We start from the raw sequence: 22,127 nt of genomic DNA on the forward strand, positions 1-22,127 counted from the left end.
CATTGCATAAAAAGGGGGATATGTCGGATGTCAACAACTACCGCCCAATCTCTCTTCTGACAGCTCTATCAAAAATTTTTGAGAAAGTAATGTATTCAAGAGTAGCCTCCCATATTTGTAAAAATAAAGTACTAACAAAATGTCAGTTTGGTTTTCAGAAAGGCTTTTCAACAGAAAATGCTATATATGCTTTCACTGATCAAATATTAAATGCTCTGAATAACCGGACATCACCCATTGGTATTTTTTGTGATCTCTCAAAGGCCTTTGATTGTGTAAATCATGGAATTCTTTTAGATAAGCTAAATCATTATGGTTTGAGTGGGGCAGTGCACAAATGGTTTAATTCATACTTAACTGGAAGAATGCAGAAAGTTGAAATAAGTGGTTCGTGTAATGTTAAAACAGCTGATTCCTCAAACTGGGGTGCTATCAAGCACGGGGTCCCACAGGGTTCGGTCTTAGGTCCTTTACTGTTCTTGATATACATTAATGACTTACCATTCCACATTGATGAAGATGCAAAGTTAGTTCTTTTTGCTGATGATACAAGTATAGTAATAACATCCAAAAACCAAGAACTAAGTGATGTAATTGTAAATGATGTTTTTCACAAAATTATTAAGTGGTTCTCAGCAAACGGACTCTCTTTAAATTTTGATAAAACACAGTATATACAGTTCCGTACAGTAAATGGCAAAACTCCAGTAATAAATATAGAATTTGAACAGAAGTCTGTAGCTAAGGTAGAATTTTCAAAATTTTTAGGTGTGTCCATTGATGAGAGGTTAAACTGGAAGCAACACATTGATGGTCTGCTGAAACGTCTGAGTTCAGCTACGTATGCTATTAGGGTTATTGCAAATTTTGGTGATAAGAATCTCAGTAAATTAGCTTACTATGCCTACTTTCATTCACTGCTTTCGTATGGCATCATATTCTGGGGTAATTCATCGTTGAGTAGAAAAGTATTCATTGCACAAAAACGTGTAATCAGAATAATTGCTGGAGCCCACCCACGGTCATCCTGCAGACATCTATTTAAGGATCTAGGGATCCTCACAGTAACCTCACAGTATATATATTCCCTTATGAAATTTGTTGATAATAATCCAACCCAATTCAAAAGTAATAGCAGTGTGCATACCTATAACACCAGGAGAAAGGATGATCTTCACTATGCAGGGTTAAATCTGACTTTGGCACAGAAAGGGGTAAATTATGCTGCCACAAAAGTCTTTGGGCACCTACCAAACAGCATCAAAAGCCTGACAGATAGCCAACTAACATTTAAAAATAAATTAAAAGAATTTCTAGATGACAACTCCTTCTACTCATTGGCTGAATTTTTAGATATAAAGTAAGAAAAAAAAAAAAAAAAAAAAAACTTAATCATTAATGTCATGCAATATTTTGTGTAATGTAATTTCTTGTACAGACATCTTTTATTAACCTGACACGTTCCACATCATTACGAAGTGTCGTATTCATGATCTATGGAACAAGTATTAATCTAATCTGATCTAATCTAATCTAATCTAATCTGTATCAAGACTTTTCACTGGATATGTGCAGACCACATTTACTGCCAATATATGCATCAAGTAAATTTGGGAGTTGACTTCCAAATTTCATCTAAAACTCCTTGTAGTTATTTGCTGAAAATACAGATTTTCAGGACTCACCCTTTGACAATTTTGATCACTGTTTCCAGTATAATGTCCGCAACCTAAACAAAACAGATTGAAAAACCTGAAACAGTATCCTGTGGATAAAATCTTGTTTGTTAAGAGATTTTTTCCATTATGCTTGAGGATAGTATCGTAGCAAACAAGGTGGTGTCCTTCTGCTGTGTGCTTGGTGATGTAGGAATTTGGGCCAATGAACAGGCCGATCGGGCTGCCAAGGAGGCCTGTAGAGAACAGGATGTTGTTCAGTGTCCTATTCCCTTGATGTCTGTCATCTCTGCACTCCACAGAAAGTGCGTGGAGTTGTGGGAGGAAGAATGGGTGGCGGTGACAGCCAATAAATTGCAGTTGGCGTTCCTCCTGCCGGTCACTCAGGTGGGAAGAAGTGACACTCACACGTCTTCAGATCGGGCACTGTCCTCTCACACATAGCTTTTTACTACGGCGGGAGGATCCTCCGTTTTGTGATGCCTGTGGTGTGAACATCTCTGTCTGCCACATTTTAACAAACTGCATTTTATACTGTTATGTAAGGGCAGAAGCACAAGTTGATGGGGATCTGCCTTGTGTTTTAGCAAACGATGAAGTGTGTGTGTCTAGGGTTTTAAAGTTTTGTGATGTGTCTGGACTCTGGCCTAAACTTTTAGGCTGGAGGTTTTAGTGTATTGCAGAGTGGCTGACTCCTCCCTTTTTCCTTGTGGTCAGCCAGCCACTTCCATCTGCTATATTGTTTTAGCTCCCTCCCGCTTTCTTCCTGTGTTGTCCATATTTTACTGGTGGCGACGTGCTTCGTCCCACGCTTCGGTGTGGGTAGGCACACATTTTTCAAACCTTGTTACCTGTGTTTTTTGTTCTGTTTTATCTTACTGTTCTGAGTCTTTTCTTGACACCCGTCTCTCTATGTTACTGAGCGGACGCTGAAGACCTTGCTGTTGTGCGCCCAAAAACCCTCTTCTACTACTACTACTACTACTACTACTACTACTGTAGCAAACAAGGTTTCGAACATTCCATCTGCCTGGTGCATATAGTGTTGTAATCCATCCTGATTCCACTTTTTCAGTCCCACCATTGAAAGTGCGCGGTGGAATCATTTTAGTGTTTATCACCACAGTAATTTTCTATCCCCCTCTGAGAAAAGAAAAAACTTAGCATCACCAAACAAGTTAAAGATACACCATAAAACTTGCAAAGGACTCCATCAGCAAATTGTAGTAAATAAGGTAAAGTCTGAACCTCCTCACCAATGTGTAAAAAAATTAAACAAAAAAATTCTTGATCTAAAAGTATACATCCATAATGTACAAGGGCTCAAAACCAAATTTTGTTATCAAGTGCAAGTGAACTGTCAGATACACAGATATTATGTATTAATGAATATTTCATGAGGTATTTTGAAATAGAAAGTGTTGTGATACCAAATTTTAAACTCGTAGGTCACTTCTCAAGAACATCTTACAAAGGTGGAGGTAGTTGCATATTTGTAAAAGACAACATTACTGCTACACCTCTTGATATTTGCAATTTGTATAGTATTGAAAAAGATATAGAACTGTCATGTATAGAGCTTACAGATCTAAATGTTTATATAATAGCACTTTACAGGTCACCCTCTGGTAACATAGGGAATTTCTACAAAAATCTAGCACCTGTAATAGAAAATCATATAGTGTTCTAATATGTGGTGACTATAATATAGATTTTCTCTCAGAAAACTCTAGCCATCTAAGCATTAAAAATTTTATGAACAACTACAACCTAGACCTAATGGTTAACACTCCAACCAGGATAACAAATCACAGTACCACTTGTCTGGATCAAGTAGCAAGCAATATAAATTGTACTGTATCCTCTGTCAAACTAGGATTTTCAGACCACAATGCATTAATTATGCAGGTCTGGTTGCAAAATAACAGTTACGAACACAATAACTGTTACGAACACAATAAAATCACTGTACAGAGGAAAAACTTCAATAAAACCCATATGCATACTTTCCTCTTTGATATACAAAATGAAAACTGGCAAAATGTATGTGAGGCTCAAACTGTAGACAGCAAATATGAATCATTCTTGGGTATTTTCTGTTATTATTTTAATTGCCACTTTCCTTACAAACAAAATGTATCAACAAAGATAGGAAACTCTCCAGCTGGATCACCCCAGGAATCATTAGATCATCACAAAGAAAAAGAGAACTTTTTTACATTCGCAAATCCAAACTAGGCAGTTGTGAAGCATTTAAGTCATACTTTACTCTATATAAAAAGATATTAAGGAACGTAGTAAATGCAGCCAAAAGCTACAGAATGAGAAGTGCCTCAAATTGTCATCAAATAAGAGCAAAAGCATGTGGCAACTTATTAATATGAATACTAATAGAGGAAAACAACTACAAAGTGATGTTAGCTTAAAAATAAATGGAAAATTAGTCTCCAGTGGGAAAGAAACAGCAGAGGAATTCAATAACTGCTTTACAGAAACAGTAGAAAACCCAGCTAACCATCTTAAAAATAGCTGTCCCTTCCAACTAGAACCAAACTTATGCTCTGAGACTCTATTTTTAAGGCCTACATCTGAAATTGAAATAGAAAAAGACACTTCACAGCAAAATTAAAAAAAAAATCATCTGCTGGACAAGATCAAATTCCATGCTTCCTTCTTCATAATTGCAGTAACTTTATCAGTAAACCCCTAGCCCACATAATAAACTTCTCGTTCCTGAATGGTGTATTTCCTGGTGCGCTCAAAATTGCAAAAATTATACCTGTCCACAAAAAAGGGAAGCAAAGAGGATCCCAGTAATTATCGACCCATTGCACTGCTTTCAACTTTTAGTAAAGTATTTGAATATATAATGGCCACAAGAATCATGTCCTTTCTAGACAAAGAAAATATCCTGTCACCTGCTCAGTTCGGCTTCCAAAGTAAGAAAGCTACAACTGATGCAATAAAAGAATTTCTAGATCATGCACTGGAGCTTGTGGACAAAAAACTCCCAGCCATAGGTATCTTCCTAGATCTAACAAAGGCATTTGACATGGTTAATCATAGTATACTTTTGCAAAAGATGCATTCCTATGGAATAAGAGGAAATGCCTATGACTGGTTTAAAAGCTATCTGGAAGATCGACAGTAGTATGTCGAATTAAATGAAACTAAGCTCTCAGGTACAGCTAGCACTGTACATTCCTCCATGAATACCATAAAGCAAGGCGTTCCCCAAGGCTCCGTCCTGGGCCCCTTGCTGTTCTTACTTTACATAAATGACCTTCCTCACAGCCTACCAGACACAAAAACCCTTTTGTTTGCTGATGACACCTCTATACTCATATCTGCACCCGAACAAGTTCTTCAATCTAATATAGATAGGACCACAGATCAAATAAGTCGATGGCTTCCAAGTAACAGGCTGCTGCTTAATGCAAAAAAGACAATTGGAATAATCTTCCACACGGCCCAAAACAGAAATCCATTACTACCAACTATATCACTGGAAAAAAATAATGTTAAACTTGAAAATGAAATAAAATGTTTGGGGGTCACTATTACTGATACGCTCACATGGAAAAGGCACATTGATGTTACCAGCACAAAACAGTAAAGTAGGCTTCATGATTAGATCAATAAGGAATGTCACTAACACAAGTACCCTAACCACAATGTACCATGCACTCTTTCACTCTGTACTTAGCTACGGAATCATCTTCTGGGGCCAAAATTCTGAATCAATTAAGATATTCAAACTGCAGAAGAAGATAGTCAGAACAATTATATTCAAAAAACAAAGACACACTTGTAAACCATTATTTAAGAAACTAAATATTTTGCCCCTCCCATGCCAATACGTACTAGAATTATTATTCTTTACCAAAAAAAGTATCAACAAAATTAGCAAAAATATGGATTACCACGATTATGACACAAGATCAAAAACCTCTCTAAGAATACTTACCCACTCAACAAAACTGTACAGTGATGGTGTCAAGTGTATGGGAATAAAATTATATAATCATCTTCCAACTTTTATACAAGAAATCCAAGAAATAAATAAATTCAGACAGACAGTGAAGTCTCTTTTAATAAAAGAATGCTTTTATACCATCCAGGAATATTTGGAATCAAAATTGTCTTAGTGCATTATAATGTATCAAAGCTGAATGTTCTAGTCAATTTTGTCACATCATGTAACAATTCTCTATAAATCTGTAACTTTAAGTAACATAATTTTGTAGGTAATGTAAAATAATCATTCTTCTGTGTTCTTGTTTACTGTTTTAGACTCCTGTAAACTGTATATTTGTATTGACTTATCCCGTATCAGTTGTACAAGCCATTGTACTGATTTGATCTAAGGGACAAATAATAAATAAATAAATAAGTAATGTGAAGGTATGTCTCATGGAACAGATAAAAACAAAGTTTCCATGAGTGACAAGTAAAAATGGAATGAAAGGAAACTATAGAATTAATGTATTGCTTTAGAGAGTTCTGTATACAAATTGATGTTACTGTTTTATATGTTGTGTACTGTTTTTAAGTTTTCACTTGGCTAAGCAGGAGCCAAAAGAAAATTTCTCTTGTGCCATAGAGCAGAGCAGACACTTTTTTTTAAATGTTGTTATGCTGCCAGTTAAATTTGCAAAATATTGGTTCACTTACACGGACAGTACACCAGAACAGAATTATTTCTGTACACACACCTAAAACTGTATTTCAGAATTATGTGAATGTGTCTCAACCCTTACTAGCCTCTCAAGCAGTGTAGTGATGTACTTTATCAATGTTTATGTATCACATCTGTGCCACTTAAAGGATTTGCTTCCACTATATCTGCATATTTTCAAGTGTGTGTTACAACAAGCTATGGCAAAACTTAGTTCTACATTTTTCTTGGATGTTGCTTCAATAGTTGGTATTTGTATCTTTTTCCTTTCTTCTCTTAAATATCTTACTCTATTTGTTTTTGCTCTGTGGTGCCTCAGTGGTGTGCTTGTTTAAATTAACTAGTAATTCAGTTTGCAGAAAATTATATTCTTGTTGCCCCCCTCTCGCACTCCTCTCCCCCCCCCCCCCCTCCCCCTCCTTGCCCATTACAATATAATGAGAGGTTCCATTAATCATGAATACTTCGTCTGTTTCAGGGTGCATTCTGTCTGCTGATAAATGGTGGCGGTCAGTGCACGCGTTCTGGACAATTCAGTGAGTATTTGTCGCCAATGGCTTCTGGGAAAAGTACTGGAAGTATTGGCAGTGCATCGTCATCTTCAACTCCACAGCGTTCTCGACCTACAAAACGTCAGCATTCAGTGGTGCTAAACGGTGTTGGTGGCTCATTTGAGGATAAAAGTAGTGATTATTTGTGTCCAGTCTGCTTCGAGCTGATTGAGGAGGCGCATATCACAAGGTGTGGACACACCTTCTGCTACAGGTGCATATCAAAGTCAGTTGAATCCTGTGGACGGTGCCCAAAATGTGGGTTTTCTCTTAGCAGTCGTGAACAAGTGTTCCCGAACTTTTTGTTGAATGAGCTGGTCTCAAAATACAAATCAAAAGTCATGGGAACATCAGAGGCTGGTTTAACACGTGACGCCTCAGGTGAAAGCCTTCTAGGTCCTGATGGGTTACGTGACTTTGTTGCTACAGAGTCACTGAACCTAACACTGCCAGATGTAAATGTTATTTTGGAAGTGCTGACACAGAGAAAACATTTATTAGAAGCTGAATCATGTGCAGCTCAAAACAAGCTTTTATATGAATTTCTCACACATTTACTGCAGCAGAAGGAAGAGCAGTTAAGTCAGCTTACACGGGAAGTTGCTCTTATTAAGCGGGATATAGGAGAAGTTGAGAACATCTTAAAAGAAGTCCACACCAAATGCCCCAAGTTGGAGAAAGAACCATCAACTTCAGGCAGCACATTGGGTCTGAAAAAGGAATTGTCGTCTGAAGGCCCAGGGAAACTTAGCAAAGAAGAAAGCATGAGTGAAGCAATGGGTCCTGATGGATTTACTGGCAGCCAGAAGAACTTGGACAGCTCTGCAACAAGTCTGGCACTGCGCCGGAAACGTATGCATGCCCATTTTGATGATTTTGTTCAGTGCTATTTCAATTCAAGAGCCAAAGAACTTATGTTTGGTGGCAGTATGGACAAATCATTTGGAGGCAGTATGGACAAATCATTTGGAGGCAGTATGGACAAGTCATTTGGTGGTAGCATTGATAGAACAGCAATGCCATCATCAGAAAGCCAAGGTCTGAATGCATTTAGAGAAAATTTAGTGAAATTTTCCCGGTATAATTCTTTACGGCCACTTGCAACCCTAAATTATTCAAGCGATATCTTTAATAACTCCACAATTGTGTCTAGTATTGAATTTGATAAGGACAATGAGTTTTTTGCCATTGCTGGAGTCACAAAAAGAATAAAAGTATTTGATTATGGAGCTGTCATAAGAGACACAGTGGATATTCACTATCCATGTGTTGAAATGGTATCAAATTCAAAAATATCATGTGTAAGCTGGAATTCATACCACAAAAGCACTCTAGCGAGTAGTGATTATGAAGGAACAGTTACTGTGTGGGATGCTGTCAGTGGGCAGCGTGTTAAAACTTTCCAAGAGCATGAGAAAAGATGTTGGAGTGTAGACTTCAATGATGTCGATACCCGACTTATAGCATCAGGATCAGATGATGCAAGAGTAAAGCTGTGGTCACTAAACATTGACCGATCAGTAGCTTCCCTTGAAGCAAAAGCTAATGTTTGCTGTGTTAAGTTCAACCCTCGCAGCTCCTGCCATTTAGCATTTGGATCTGCTGACCATTGTGTACATTATTACGATCTCCGCAATATGAAGGAGCCGTTATCAGTTTTTAAAGGTCATCGCAAAGCTGTGTCATATGTTAAATTTCTCAACAAGGAAGAGATTGTATCTGCATCAACAGACAGTCAGTTGAAGATGTGGAATATTAATAATCCACATTGTCTGCGGTCATTTGTTGGTCATATTAATGAAAAGAATTTTGTAGGTCTAGCAACCGATGGAGATTATGTAGCTTGTGGTTCTGAAAATAACGCCTTGTATGTTTATTACAAAGGACTTACCAAACAGTTGTTCAGTTTTAAGTTTGATGCTGTTAAGAGTGTTTTGGAGAAGGATAGAAAAGAAGACGATGTTAATGAGTTTGTATCTGCTGTTTGTTGGAGGCAGCATTCAAATATTGTTGTTGCTGCAAACAGTCAAGGTATCATAAAAATTTTGGAGCTAGTGTGAGGTGTACACAACTTTTAGTTCCTGAGGGTTTATTATGTTGTACCTCATCCTTTCCAGGGGCAAGTGTTTTTGGTGCTTCCATTATTGGATAAATTAACATAGTCACATTTTGGAGGATCACTGTAAAATCCAGCGATTTGATATAATTTTGCTAGTCAGCATAAAACGAAGTAAGGAACCAGTGTACTTACAAACTTTTTAGGATGGGTGCAACTGTAAACCCGTACTCTGTGTACTACCCACACATATTGCTCAATTTTGATGTACTTTGCGTAACTTGCCTCATGTTAATTAATGCATTAGTGTTTCGGCTGAAACCGGTAATTTCGTACATGTAGATATTTGCAAGAGGTTGGAGACTTTTTGATTGTGTAGTTTTCACACTCTGTATTCGTTACCAAGCGTTCACTAATAATATTTTGGATGTAATCCATCAAACGTATTGTTTGGTGTATATGAACTTAAATATAGACTTTGAAATGTGTTCTATGTGTTGTAGTGTGTATTTATTTCTTTGTGCATTTTGAGTTGTAGAAATATATTTATTTTATTACACATTTGTTGTCAATAATTCCTCTACCTGATACAAAGAACTTTTGTGTTTTGCATGGTTTATTTTGTGTGTTACCTTAAAGTGTCTTGCAAAGTCTGATGCTTGCCCCCCCCCCCCCTCCCTGCCCCCTCCCCACCCCTCCCCTCTCTCTCTCTCTCTCTCTCTCTCTCTCTCTCTCTCTCTCTCTCTCTCTCTCTCTCAGCATTATCATGATTAATGGAATGTTTATTTTGCAGATTTATCACAGTTTCAAAAGTTATGCAAAAGATGTAGTGCTATGTATGTATTTCTGAATATCTAGATTTTTCTGCATTAAAATATATGTCATTGTTTGAGATAAATACCATTGGTTTTTATAGATAAGTGATAAGGTGACTTGATGAGTTTTCATTTATAATTACTTCATGTTGTAATCTCTCTCTCTCTCTCTCTCTCTCTCTCTCTCACACACACACACACACACACACACACACAACAAAATAATTGTTACACCATACTATTTCAGTCATAGAATTTGTGCCATGATTGCTGTACTTCTGCCATGTTGTTTTTTAAAGTAATTCGGCAGAAATAAATGAAATGGTTGTGCACAACATTCTTAATTCTTATCTTAGTACATTTTTGTACTCTTCCAAAATGGTAAGATTTTATCATCCTGTGTATGTGGAATAAGGAAGCTTATCTGTAATACACAAATATTTGTTTCAAACTTTCGGCTTCTAGATGTTTATTGTATACAGTATTTTGCTTGAAATAAAGTAATTGCATCTAGCTCTCCCCAACATCGGTTCACACTGTTAAAACAATTATCTTTATGTGTTTGCTGAGATTGTAATTTAGAAGTTAAGGTGTACACCATTACTTTCTGTGTCTAATCTGGATAATATACATGAGTTTATTTAATCCTATGTATTTATTTAAACTTTTGGGTTAAGGTCCTCCATTTTCTTTAGTGTTTTCCAAAGTTACTCTTCCAGCTGAACAGTTGCCTCATCTTAAGAGTAACAGACAATATGACACAAGTGAATACTGTGACCTAGCTCATCTCTAAGGGACCACTCTTTCACGACTTTCCACTCTGTATAATGCATTCGGACTTGATGATTCGCCCATATTTACTTCAAAATAAATGCATCATTTAACTTACCATGCTTCGGTATTGTGTGATCTTAAGTCTGTGATATGTCTTAGTCCACCCAGGAATTCCCATTTTTGTATTGATTTAGTAGCTTTCCAATCTTATCTATCTTTTTTAGTAGACCATCAGTTTAACTATTTCTCACTCAGTAAGCGTGAATACCACACATCATACAAATACAGAAAATTGAGAGAAAATGAATGTATTCATTTCTGTTTGCTGGGGAATCAGAAACAGATCAAAGAGAGACACTATTTCCACCACACAGTTACACATGGTATGTCATAATATCTGGCTCCAACACATTTTTAAACATTGTCATCATACCTTTGGATATTATCTTTAAATTTCTAATTAATGGCATATTTATTCATAACTGTTGAAAAATTTTAAAACATAGTCATAAATAGTGTGACATTCTCAGTTGCTCATATAGATGAAAACATTTCTGAAATTTTTGTCGTACAGTGGTTAATTCACCGGACTCACATCTTGGAAGATCAGGTTTCAAATCATTGTCCACCCATACTGAGTTAGGTTGCCCTCGGTGTCTCTCTGACTCTATTATGGTGCATGCTGGAGTGATTCCTTGGGAAACAACAACATTTTTTCTTCTCTATGCGTGTCTTACCGAGGCTTGCAATCCTGTCTTTATGGCCTCTTCATCAGTGAGATCTGAAATATTGATTTTTCCTCTGCACCCTCCCCACTTCCATTCTGTATGTATTTACATTTATTTTGGCTCTTTTTATGTGCATTTTGATCTCTAGCTAATATTAACATCTTCAGTGTCTTAATTGAAAGCCATTTTCAGGTTTACAAGCTTTTGTATAGATCATACATAACACTTTGTGTATGAGATGTGGCTATAAAACAAAAGGTCTATTGCTATAAAACATTTTATTCCAAAAACATAAATATTTAGTTATTGCCATCCTCTCATACTCCAACCCTCTATCCCTACAATGCTCTGTGTGAATTTTCCATTAATGGAAACAGTATTGGAGGCCTTCCTCTCTGAATATTTTGATGTAGCATACTACTTTCTCTTGCTTCAGCAGACTGAAATCATATTCCTTTAATGCAGATTTGGCCCTGGGTAATAGAGAAGTTGCATAGTGCTAGGTCAGCTGAATAAGGTTGGTGGTCTGACACTGCGATGCTTTACTTCACTAGAAATCTCTTAACAGAAAATGCACTATGAGCCAGTATGTTCTCTTGATGCAGAACCCATGATGTATTATTCGGGTCATATTTTCTCACAGAGTTGTGAACAAGAAACTGAAATAAATAGTTTGACCTTCAGGAACCCAGTGAAGATACACAATTCCATGAGTATTGAAAAAAAAACAACCATCATTGCTTTGAATCTTGATTTGCTCATTTGAGCTGTTTCTGCTTTTTGTGAAGTTTGGCCCTTCCAATGCATGGATTTGCACTTTGTTTTTGGATTATAAGTGAAAAACAAAGGTTTGTCACATGTTATTGCTATGTCCAAGAAATTAGGGTCATTTTCAGTGGTATTCAAAGTGCTAGTTTAAACTTTTTCACAAGCTTCTTTTTGTTTGATTGTGAGAATTTTTGACACAAGTTTAGCACTCATTTTTCTCATGTAAAATTGGTATTGGTTATGTAAAATTTGCATTGCACATTCTTTGTCATTCCTGCAGTTTCAGCAATTGATCAAATAGTCAGATCAAATCAGATTACCTACTTTTTTGATATTTTCATCTGTTTTGATGTTGAAGGGTGTCCCAAGTGTGAGTCATCTTCAATGTCTTGTTGGTCATCTTGGAAATGCTTGAACCACTCAAACCACTCTTCACCATACACTTCTTTTGGTAAAAGGTAGGTTTCAGTGGCAGTTTCTCAAAGCTTCACCTGAAACTTCATGACAGTTCATTGCTCTGTTATTATGCTTACCATTTTTTTGGCAGAACAGAATAACAGCTCTTACACAAACCGGCCACCTTGAGGACGACTGAAAGGTTGTCGGCTGAGATGACAGAACAAGAATTAACAAAATCCCTGATGCACACCCAACAAGTGATAGAATATTGTATCCTGTGGAAAACTTCAAGAAATAAACATTGTACTTTTTAGCAATTTAAGTGGTTTAATTTTTTTATGGAATAAAAATGTTTCAATACTGTAGTTGGAATAGCATGATTAATTTGAATGTATGCAGAAGCATATAAATTTTTGGTAAAATCTTTCAGTTACAGAGAGGCAAATTCAATCATTAGATTCCATACAAATGAAGTTGATTCAGTTGGGCTACAACTCGTGTCTCACTGAAAAGTTGTCCTTTCTGTGTACATTTCATTTACATCTCTTCTTCGTCACAATGAATAATAATACAGTATGAACTGAATTATGTATTTCTGTTAAATGGCAAATCTGCAGCTGGGAGAGTGCAAGACTGTGATTGACTTCACAATGAAATTAAAGTGCGAATTGTGTAAGTGGGGAGAAAAATGAAAGTAAAAATCTTACTGCTTATAAATGTAGCTCAGCACTCCGTACACACTGGAAAAGAGAAGGAATGAGAAGTTATGTAGGGACCAGTATCCGTAAAGAGAATGCTAAGTGTACAACAAAAGGAAGAGCTTTCAGTCCCTAGAAAAGGAAGACACACAACCTAGAACCAAGTGGGATTAAATAGCCTGCGAGTAAATGGAAACAAAATGTGGAACACGGCAAACTATATTTGAAAAGCTAAAACAGTTTCAGTTAAAAATTAAGAATTAAAGGGCACTGTTATTAAAGGTACAAATGGGCAGAAATTGCATAAGAAAGAATAGAAAGTGTGCAGATGAAGACTGGAAATAAACTTAAAAATATACAAAGAGAAGATAGAAAAATGAAAAAGCAAATTTGTTGGAAATTTGAGTAGTGCTTAGGGTAAGATCAGACGTTTAAAATAAGTTCACAAGCAGAGTTCAGGGTCACATCATGTGGCAAAGTGATCTAAATCTATTCTGTAATCGGACAGTGTATGTCTTTTATGTAAGTTTACTGCTTTGACTTTTTCAGCCTACTAATGGTATTATTCTTCTTTAAATGAAAAGTTAAACAGTTTTTACAAAATGAAGTTTTATGTAAAATGCATAGTTCCACAGCTGGCACACAGTGCCATCAACATTTATTCTACAAGAAACCACACTTTAATGCTAAAAATCGCATTTTTCTTTACAGCGTTTTGTTATAGTACTTGAAATGAGAATCAGTTTTGTGGAAGTTAGACGTATCTAAGTTGAATCTAAACACTCTGCATTTTTAAATCTATGAGATTGGGTTAGCTTGAATTGCGTAAAAATCAATAAAAACATTTTTGTTCGCATAATGGGCTAACCTTTTTTTTTTTTAAATGCTGCTCTAGGTCCTACGTACTCTGTGATGGCTTTCATAATGTAATTCAAGATTATCTAAGATTGAAGTCTCTATTTTCCACTTACATATTCCTCATCATGTAAAATCTTGCTGTCTGATGGTCTCTTTGCATAGGTTCCTTTCAGTGAATAGGAAAAGTTTCCCAGTGCGGGATCGTGACGAAGTGAATGAACTTTGTAAATACATGTATTTGAATGAAAATAGGCTTCTGTTTTTTGTTTCATAATTATTTGTAAGGTGCATTTTTATGAGAAATTTGTGCAGTTTTTCTGCCGTGCCATTGTACATTAGCAACTGCATTCCTTAAAATGACATTTGATTTCAATATTTTGTTATTTATTTCTAGTACTATGAAGACCAAATGATGCAAGGTTAACTATAGACACTGCTTAAAAAAGTATTCCTTGAGATATCCAGTGTAACCATTTCCTGAACATTTGCCTTGTAAAATTTGCTGAACATTTGCCAGTGCACTGATTGTCCACTGATCCCTATTGCAGATTTGACTCAGTTTGTCCTAATGTTTCCCATCTCGCGGTAACATTCATTTGACATAATTTTCTATTTGCATGGAATAATTAAAAACTTTTATTTGTTATGAAACTTGCTGGAGAGCTCGTTACCAACCTTCATCTGTTGCATTCCTGTCCAACTATCCAGATCTGTTTTCTGTAGTTTCCTCCAATTACTTAGAGTAAATCAATGATGGTCCCTTTGAAAGAGATCTGCCATGCATTTCTCTTCAGAATAACCCTGTTGCCAGCTGCAGTGCCACTATGTAGTGGGAAAGTTTGGCAGTGAATACCGTATATCACTATCAATTAAAATGCTTTTATGAAATAAAACTAAAATAACTGATTCAAGTAAGAGTTTTAAATAATACAGATAATGAAATCAATAATGATATAGTTTGTAATGTTATTTTGCATTGCAGTGCGGTTAAAATTTCAATAACAGTTATCCGAAAACTATATTTATTTAGTTTCCTTTGGTATGTTTCATTCATTGCCCATTACTTTGTGGGCAAGATGAGTGGTGACTGCTTTTTCTTCAAAAGCAGAACTAAACTATTTTTGAAAAAAGAATACTGTGCAATACCATTCCACATTCTTGTGCCATGCATTTGTATAACAACACTCGAGTTATGTTTTCTGATCCATTTAATTAACATACTTATTTATTGAATAAGGAAACCTTTCTTTGAGTCATAAAAACTATTTCTATAATTTAAAATAAATATGTAGTTACTTTGTGGTCATGTTGTAATGGCAATTACTATAAAATCAGTGATCACAATGCAGTTACTTTTGTACATTTGTGTGTAAACTGTGATAAGTAACATTGAGGTGCATATATTAGTCCATGTTGATAGCAATATGAAAATGACCAGAGCTCCCAAGTGTTGAAAAAGGTACGATAAGACAGCTTTCACTGTAGAAAGGAAAATGTTTGCCACACTGACTTTTGTTTTGAAAATACCCAGTAATTTGGCAATTGGCAAAATTCTACTGTTCCATTACATCTCTCTTTACATGAAAAATATTATCAGAGTGAGTGTGATCCAAATTTAATCCATATGCGTGTTGCTTTTTTGCTGATGTCCTTGACCTACCTATTTACAAAAGAAATTGAGTGTCTTAGATGCAGTAATCCACAACATAACAGACAATTTTTACTAGTTTTAATGTGTACTATGTGACTATTGGGTGGTTTTATCACTTCGTAAGTACAGAATGTACAACTTCAAGGTTCAGTGGTGCTCTGCAAAAAGAGGAAAATATAAGCAATTGAGACAGTTTTCAACCATAGATGCTGGTGCTACTTTGGACTTTGTAATGTATCTCTTGAACTTGCATCATGAGGAAACTAAACAGTAGTGGGGCAACTAAAATTTCTGTGATTAACTTCACTCCAATTCCGAAGGGACTTCCAGAATTGATTTTTATACTAATTTTATCTGATCAAGTCTTTCCTTCTCATCCCATCCGGTAAGTCTCACCTGACACGTAGTTCTGGATAGCTTTCACGAAATCTACCCCTTTTCTTAGAGCTCTCCAGTCGTTTTCCTTCACACCTCTTCCTTCCCCTTCAACCCTTCTGCATGAAGGAGGGGCCACTGACTCCAAAAGCTCACCTAGTTATAATCTTTGATGTGTTCTGCAACTGTTTCGTGAGTACTTTTTTTTTTATCGCTCCAGTTACCTTACATGATCTAGTTCTCTGTGACAGATGTGAATGTACCACTTATATCAGATGGAAATCTCTAACAAACTTAAGTCACATGGATGCAGGAAACCTACATACAACAGAGGAAAGAGAAAAGGAAGAGAGGGGGGGGGGGGGGGGAGACAATGAAATGTTACCTTTTGAGACTTTGTCATCTACCTTAGCCTGTTAGAAGCCATATTTAAGGTGAAGTCATTTGATTGGCAGTGAATTTTTTTGCTGTAAGTGTCTTTCATGATTTTATTTCCCTTTGATGGGAGGAATATTAAGGCATCGGACTGTGCCCAGATACATAAAGTAGTGCCCACATAGATTCCTCAGTTTTAAACTTTCATTTGTTGTAGGAGCAAGGGCACAGTTACCCATGTAACACTATAGTTGTTGTCATTGAATTTAAGCAGTGGAAAAATATGGTACAGGAAGTAATCAGTTATAAAATTGGTTATGTATGTAGTTTAAAGACATTCAATAGGATATGTATTTCTTCCATTTCTCCATTTAGATGACTTGACAATAAAAATTATTTCATAATATGTGCTCATGTAGAGGCCAGTTGGTGGTGGAGAGTACACAAACTTTTTTTTAATGATTTGCTGGACTCCTTACAATTAAAATGCATGAACAGATACTGTTTTCGCTCTTGCTAGTCAACTGTCAACATCGAGAGAATGCTCAGTTCATTTATGCTACATTGTGAACCATCCTTGAGATCTCCACATCTAGACTTCGAGCAGGTCAGTCAAATAAATGGAGTACATATGGCATTTTAAGAAATGGATGAGGACTGTTATGTTAGTTAAAAGACTGTTCTTTCCAGTAAAACCATGTTCCTAGTTAACCTCCAGTGCCACACTCATCCTTTTCCAAAATCCAACAGGCAATGAGTTGCTGAAGTCTTACCTGCCCTCTTTTTCCTGACCATTCTCAAAATAGAGAATTAAATGATTTTAATCATTTATGTTTTTCCTTCGGAGAAATGACAGTTTAGGCATTTAAAAATGTTTTTTGATGCTAGTAATGTATGATCACTTAACAGTCTCATCAACTACACTTAGATTGCTCTCAATTTTCATTAAGTTTCAGTGGGTAAAATGTTCTGTTAAGGCAACAATTTGTATCAAAATGTGTGTACAGGAAGAAGAAAGCAATGCACTTTGACTAACTTTTACATGCATTGTTTGTTAGTGCACCATTAATTGTAAGTTAGTCCTTGTTTTGCAGGGTCCTATGTATCTTACAAGATTCCTTAGAATCCTTCAGTGTTCAATTCAGCTGCATATAGTAAAGTATCTATAAGCTACATTGTTCCTACATCAAATCTACTGGCAGTGTATCATTAAAAATTACATTTAAAACTGATTGGCATTGATGCAGTACATACACTTTCTGGTTTGAAAAAGAGAGGCCTGCTGACTGGCTGGAATATGGTTTCATCTAGTCAACAACTAGTTTCCATAGTGTTAGCAAGTAATAGTCAGTGTATTACCACAACATGTAATCTAGTCATATTTGTGTGTTAGGGGCAACTATGACTATCACTTATTACATGTTTTATTAGCATTTGAGCATAAGATGATGATAATATTGAAGCAAGTTGTGGAATATAGTCTTATTGCAGCTTCTCAGAGGATTGTTTTCTTTTAATGAACTTAACAACTGTGAAGCACCACTTTGAATGAAATAATCTTATGTTGCTTTATGTCATAAGTTATGGTTAAAAAATTCAGGAATGGAGTAAGCGATAACTGGAGGAATGACCAAGAAGTAATCACCATGCACTTGAAGACATTGGTGTCAAATAACACACACCTGTCATGCTAAAGAACTAATATCAGACAGGCAACTGCAAAACAAATTGATTTTACTGTATTTAATCTTAAGATAGAAGTTGTTACAGAATTTTGTTGGCCTGTGTGATTAAAAATAATAATAATACCTTGATTACTATGTGTGAGAACTGATAGTGTAATTGTTAGGGTGTCAAAACTTGAGCTGATAATAATTGACATACTGTTTCTGTTTTAATCAATAACACGCAGTAATTTTTTTAAAAAGTATTTATTCCTTGGTAATTTTTGCAAAGGTGTTTGATCCATTTGGTACTGCTGAGTATATGACGAATCTTCTTTTACACTGACACAAGCATGTGTCTTGCAAATGCAACAGTGGAAATTATAGATAGGAATATCAGTAGTGTAGGAAAAGATAGATTTGCTACTTAACATAAAGATGACACATTAAGTTGCAGACAGGCACAATTAAAAGTACACTTACACAATGTTTTTGGCCACAGCCTTTATCAGAAACACGCACCGAGCTGCCAAAATTGGCAGTTGTGTGTGCTTGAGATGTGCTTACTTACATGAATAAATTATGTATGTTTCTCTTTTTCTCATAAAGGCTGTGCCCGAAAGCTTTGAGTAAATGTCTTTTAGTTGTGCCTGTCTGCAATTTAACATGTCACCTTTATCTTTTCCTACATTGTTGGTGTGTCTTACAAATTAGAATGAATAGTAAATAGAACAGAAAGGTGTAATTAAGGGCACATGTACTTTAAAATTCCAGATTTCAAAAACTAAATTAAGTTGCAGTTGGCTCGTTAAGCTTTATAATTCAGAACATGTTACAGCTGGAAATTAAGAATAAGAGCTGTGAAAGTGAGAGTATCAGGTATTGTGAAGAGAATGAGAAATGTATTCTCTTGAGGATTTTGATGCAGATATTTAAATTGGAGACACAAAATCATTGGAAAAGTATTATACATTGTGGAAGTTGACTTTCTTTCATTTCCTTCTATAATACTGCTAACTAAATAGTCTGCACTAACCACCACCATCACCACCACCTCCTAAGTACTACACACACTCACTCACTCTCTCTCTCTCTCTCTCTCTCTCTCTCTCTGTGTGTGTGTGTGTGTGTGTGTGTGTGTGTGTGTGTGTGTGTGTGTGTGTGTGTGTGTGTGTTCTTATTCGTAATCATTTGATAGACTGCCTATAAAACTGTTTTAATTAACCTATCGTATTAGGACAAGTATATTTGTGGGAAGTATCATTGACGTAAATGACTTAAATATATTATAAAACAGCCAAAATTTTTTATGTATATGTTTTTGGAATGCTGTTTTATAAGAATATTTTGTCCTTTGCAGGCAGTAGAAAATGTATTGAACGAATACCTTTTTTTTGGGAGGGGGGGGGGGGGGGGTGAGGTGCCTCACCATTTATGATGGGAAAAAAGAATTAATGTTTGTCATCAGTTGCATGAATGGAAAGATAAAATGAATTATTTAATTTTAAATATACAAAAACTTTTTTTTTTACAAATGTAAATTTCATATCTATTTGCAGGGCTGCTGCAACTTCTTTTTATGTATGAGTAGAAGTTATGAGATAGTATGGAGGTATTTCACATTTTATGTTCTTAACTGTAATTCCATTATAGCATTATGAGCAGTCATCTAACTTTATTATTTCTTCTCTTATATTAACATGTTAATAGGTGTTAGCATTAGTGTGGATTGACGTATAAATGTGTTTTACAAATGCTTAGTGTAGGAAAGGTTACTGAGATTTTAATGATTAGGTAGTTTAGATTAAATGAATGTTGGTAGCTGTATTAAAGAAACATTGACATAGTGTTTAGGTTTCGTAAAACTAAACATGTTAATATACATGCATTGCACTTTTTGTGCATCCACTCTGTGCAGATTGGTGCTTAAATACCTAATATTGACAGTTTTCTGTCATAATATAAGCTCCATCCATTCAAAAAAACTATTGTGGGGCCTGTAGGTAGCAGTGCTCACAAAAATACTGATTTAAAATATTAAGAAGAAATACTTAGGTATGTTACAAATGCTGTAAGATAAAGGAAAAGAATTGGGAAGGATGTAATACTGTTTGACGAGTTGCCTTAATAGGTTGCTGCGAACATTGAACTGCATCATTTGTAGCAGGAATGCAACTGGTGCAGATTTCCACTGTATTTTGTAAATTTATTTTGAAATATATCAAGTAAGACACTAGAGCTAACTGTGCTGATTTAATATAGTATTCAGGCATTTTACAAGCATTATATACAGTCATTTTAGTGAGAGTTTGCCATAATTCTGTATCAAGTAAGTAGATATTGGCTGTATTTCTGGCAAAGTGGAATGAGGAGCAGATGCTCATTTTTGCTGTTTCCCCATCCGCATGTTTGTTTCAGTTAGTCATTGAAAATTATTCAGTAAGATGTTTGTTCATTCAAAACTCATTTAGATTTTTGCTTCTATTATTATTGTGTAAGTAAACATTCCAGTAAACTGAATTTTACTGACTTCAGCATTTTTACTATGAATAAAAGAAATGGGTGGATGTTTTCAGTGATGTGGTTATGTATCATGTATAGTGAATAGAATTTACATGTTATGTATAATAAATATTTATTGAAATAATGTTCATAGATTTATTTAATAAAAAATTTAAAAGGGATCAAGCTATGTTGCCAAAATATTTATTAAATTTTATGAAATATTTGAACAGAATGATGTGAGCACTTTATATCAATATATTCTGTCAGAACCCTACCCTTGATGTAATGATGTATGTGCCATACTAGATCATAATTGCAGACAGCATGGAATACACTTCTCAGGTTGAGGCCAAAAAATTTTGTGTGGGCCTTGCATTGTTTTAAAAGCAAGTTAGTTAAAAACAGTGTTGTGACATTCAGAGTTTAAAGCACTATTTTTCATCTGTACTGTGTTGTCAATGTATCATCATACAAATATGACAGTGTTTAAAAATTCAGAATGAACCATTTTTGATAAACAAAAGATTTATATTTAATTGTCTCTTTTGTCAATTATTAAAATTTTCTTGTAATTTAATTATCTGCATATTTATTACTGTGCAGCAGAATAAATACCACATATCATAATTTTATTTAATATTAATATAATTACTGAGTCTATGTTTTCAAAACATCTTTGTGTGAACTGGAACAGAGGAGATTTAGAGAAGCAGTCACAAAACATTCTAGCAGGTGATGTATTGATGGTGTAAAAATGAAGCAAAATGTATGCTGCTTCATATGATTTACCAGTTATTTTCTTATAACGCCAATTTTCTGAATTGCTTTTCAGTCTTAAGTATTCTCACACAGAGTGATCTCAATTTTATTAATATTGTTTTCTGTATTTCTGATCAAGCATATTGCTGTTCTTTTAATGTTAAATGCAGTGTGAACAATTTTAGTCCACTGAAAATACATATTGCTGTTCTTTTAATGTTACATGCAGTGTGAACAATTTTAGTCCACTGAAAATACATAATACAAAATGCTACCTGTTCTTGAGATAAATTTGTGTAATTTGACAGCCAGATAAATGAGACTGGGAGTAATGTCTAAAATTCGGGAGGTGGATTATTATTCAACAATCCACTGCATGTTCTGGTTGCAACCATTCCAGCAGCAATATAAGCTTCTAATTTTTTGTCTTTTCTGCTCGTGTGGAATATGCAATAAAATTACATTGTGTTTGCATAAAGCATAAAAACGTGTTCAAGCTAGAAAATGTAATTTTTCCTCATATTTTGGTAAATTTCTCCTCATGAGGTGTGTGCATCAGGATGTTATGTACTTTTGTGTGTGGTAAATGTATTATAAATAAAGCACAAAACTTTTCAAAGAGAGTGAATTCCATCCTCCTTAGTTTATAAATGCCACCTGCTTTACTTTATAAATTCCATCTGCCTTACTTTATCACAAGCTCTTATTTATATACTTTTTGTTGCTCACTGTGCAAGTTATTTCATTGCATTTGTTTGAAGATATTGTAAAAATTGACTATGAGTAAGAAGGGCATG

The 22,127-nt window shown here is 35.3% G+C and overlaps 1 protein-coding gene across 2 annotated transcripts in view; it reads left to right on the forward strand.

Moving 5' to 3' along the window:
• The window catches only part of LOC126352829 (E3 ubiquitin-protein ligase COP1-like), a 63,370-nt gene extending 41,569 nt beyond the window's left edge, over positions 1-21,801 (forward strand). For both annotated transcript variants that reach the window (XM_050002716.1, XM_050002717.1), the window contains one exon: positions 6,833-21,801. In XM_050002716.1, the coding sequence (XP_049858673.1) occupies positions 6,908-8,965 (2,058 nt within the window). In that variant the 5' untranslated portion in view covers positions 6,833-6,907 and the 3' untranslated portion in view covers positions 8,966-21,801. The remainder of the gene's footprint in view (positions 1-6,832) is intronic.
• Positions 21,802-22,127: the final 326 nt, after the last annotated feature.

This window comes from Schistocerca gregaria, chromosome 1 (genome assembly GCF_023897955.1).
Source record: "Schistocerca gregaria isolate iqSchGreg1 chromosome 1, iqSchGreg1.2, whole genome shotgun sequence".
Taxonomy (NCBI): domain Eukaryota; kingdom Metazoa; phylum Arthropoda; class Insecta; order Orthoptera; family Acrididae; genus Schistocerca; species Schistocerca gregaria.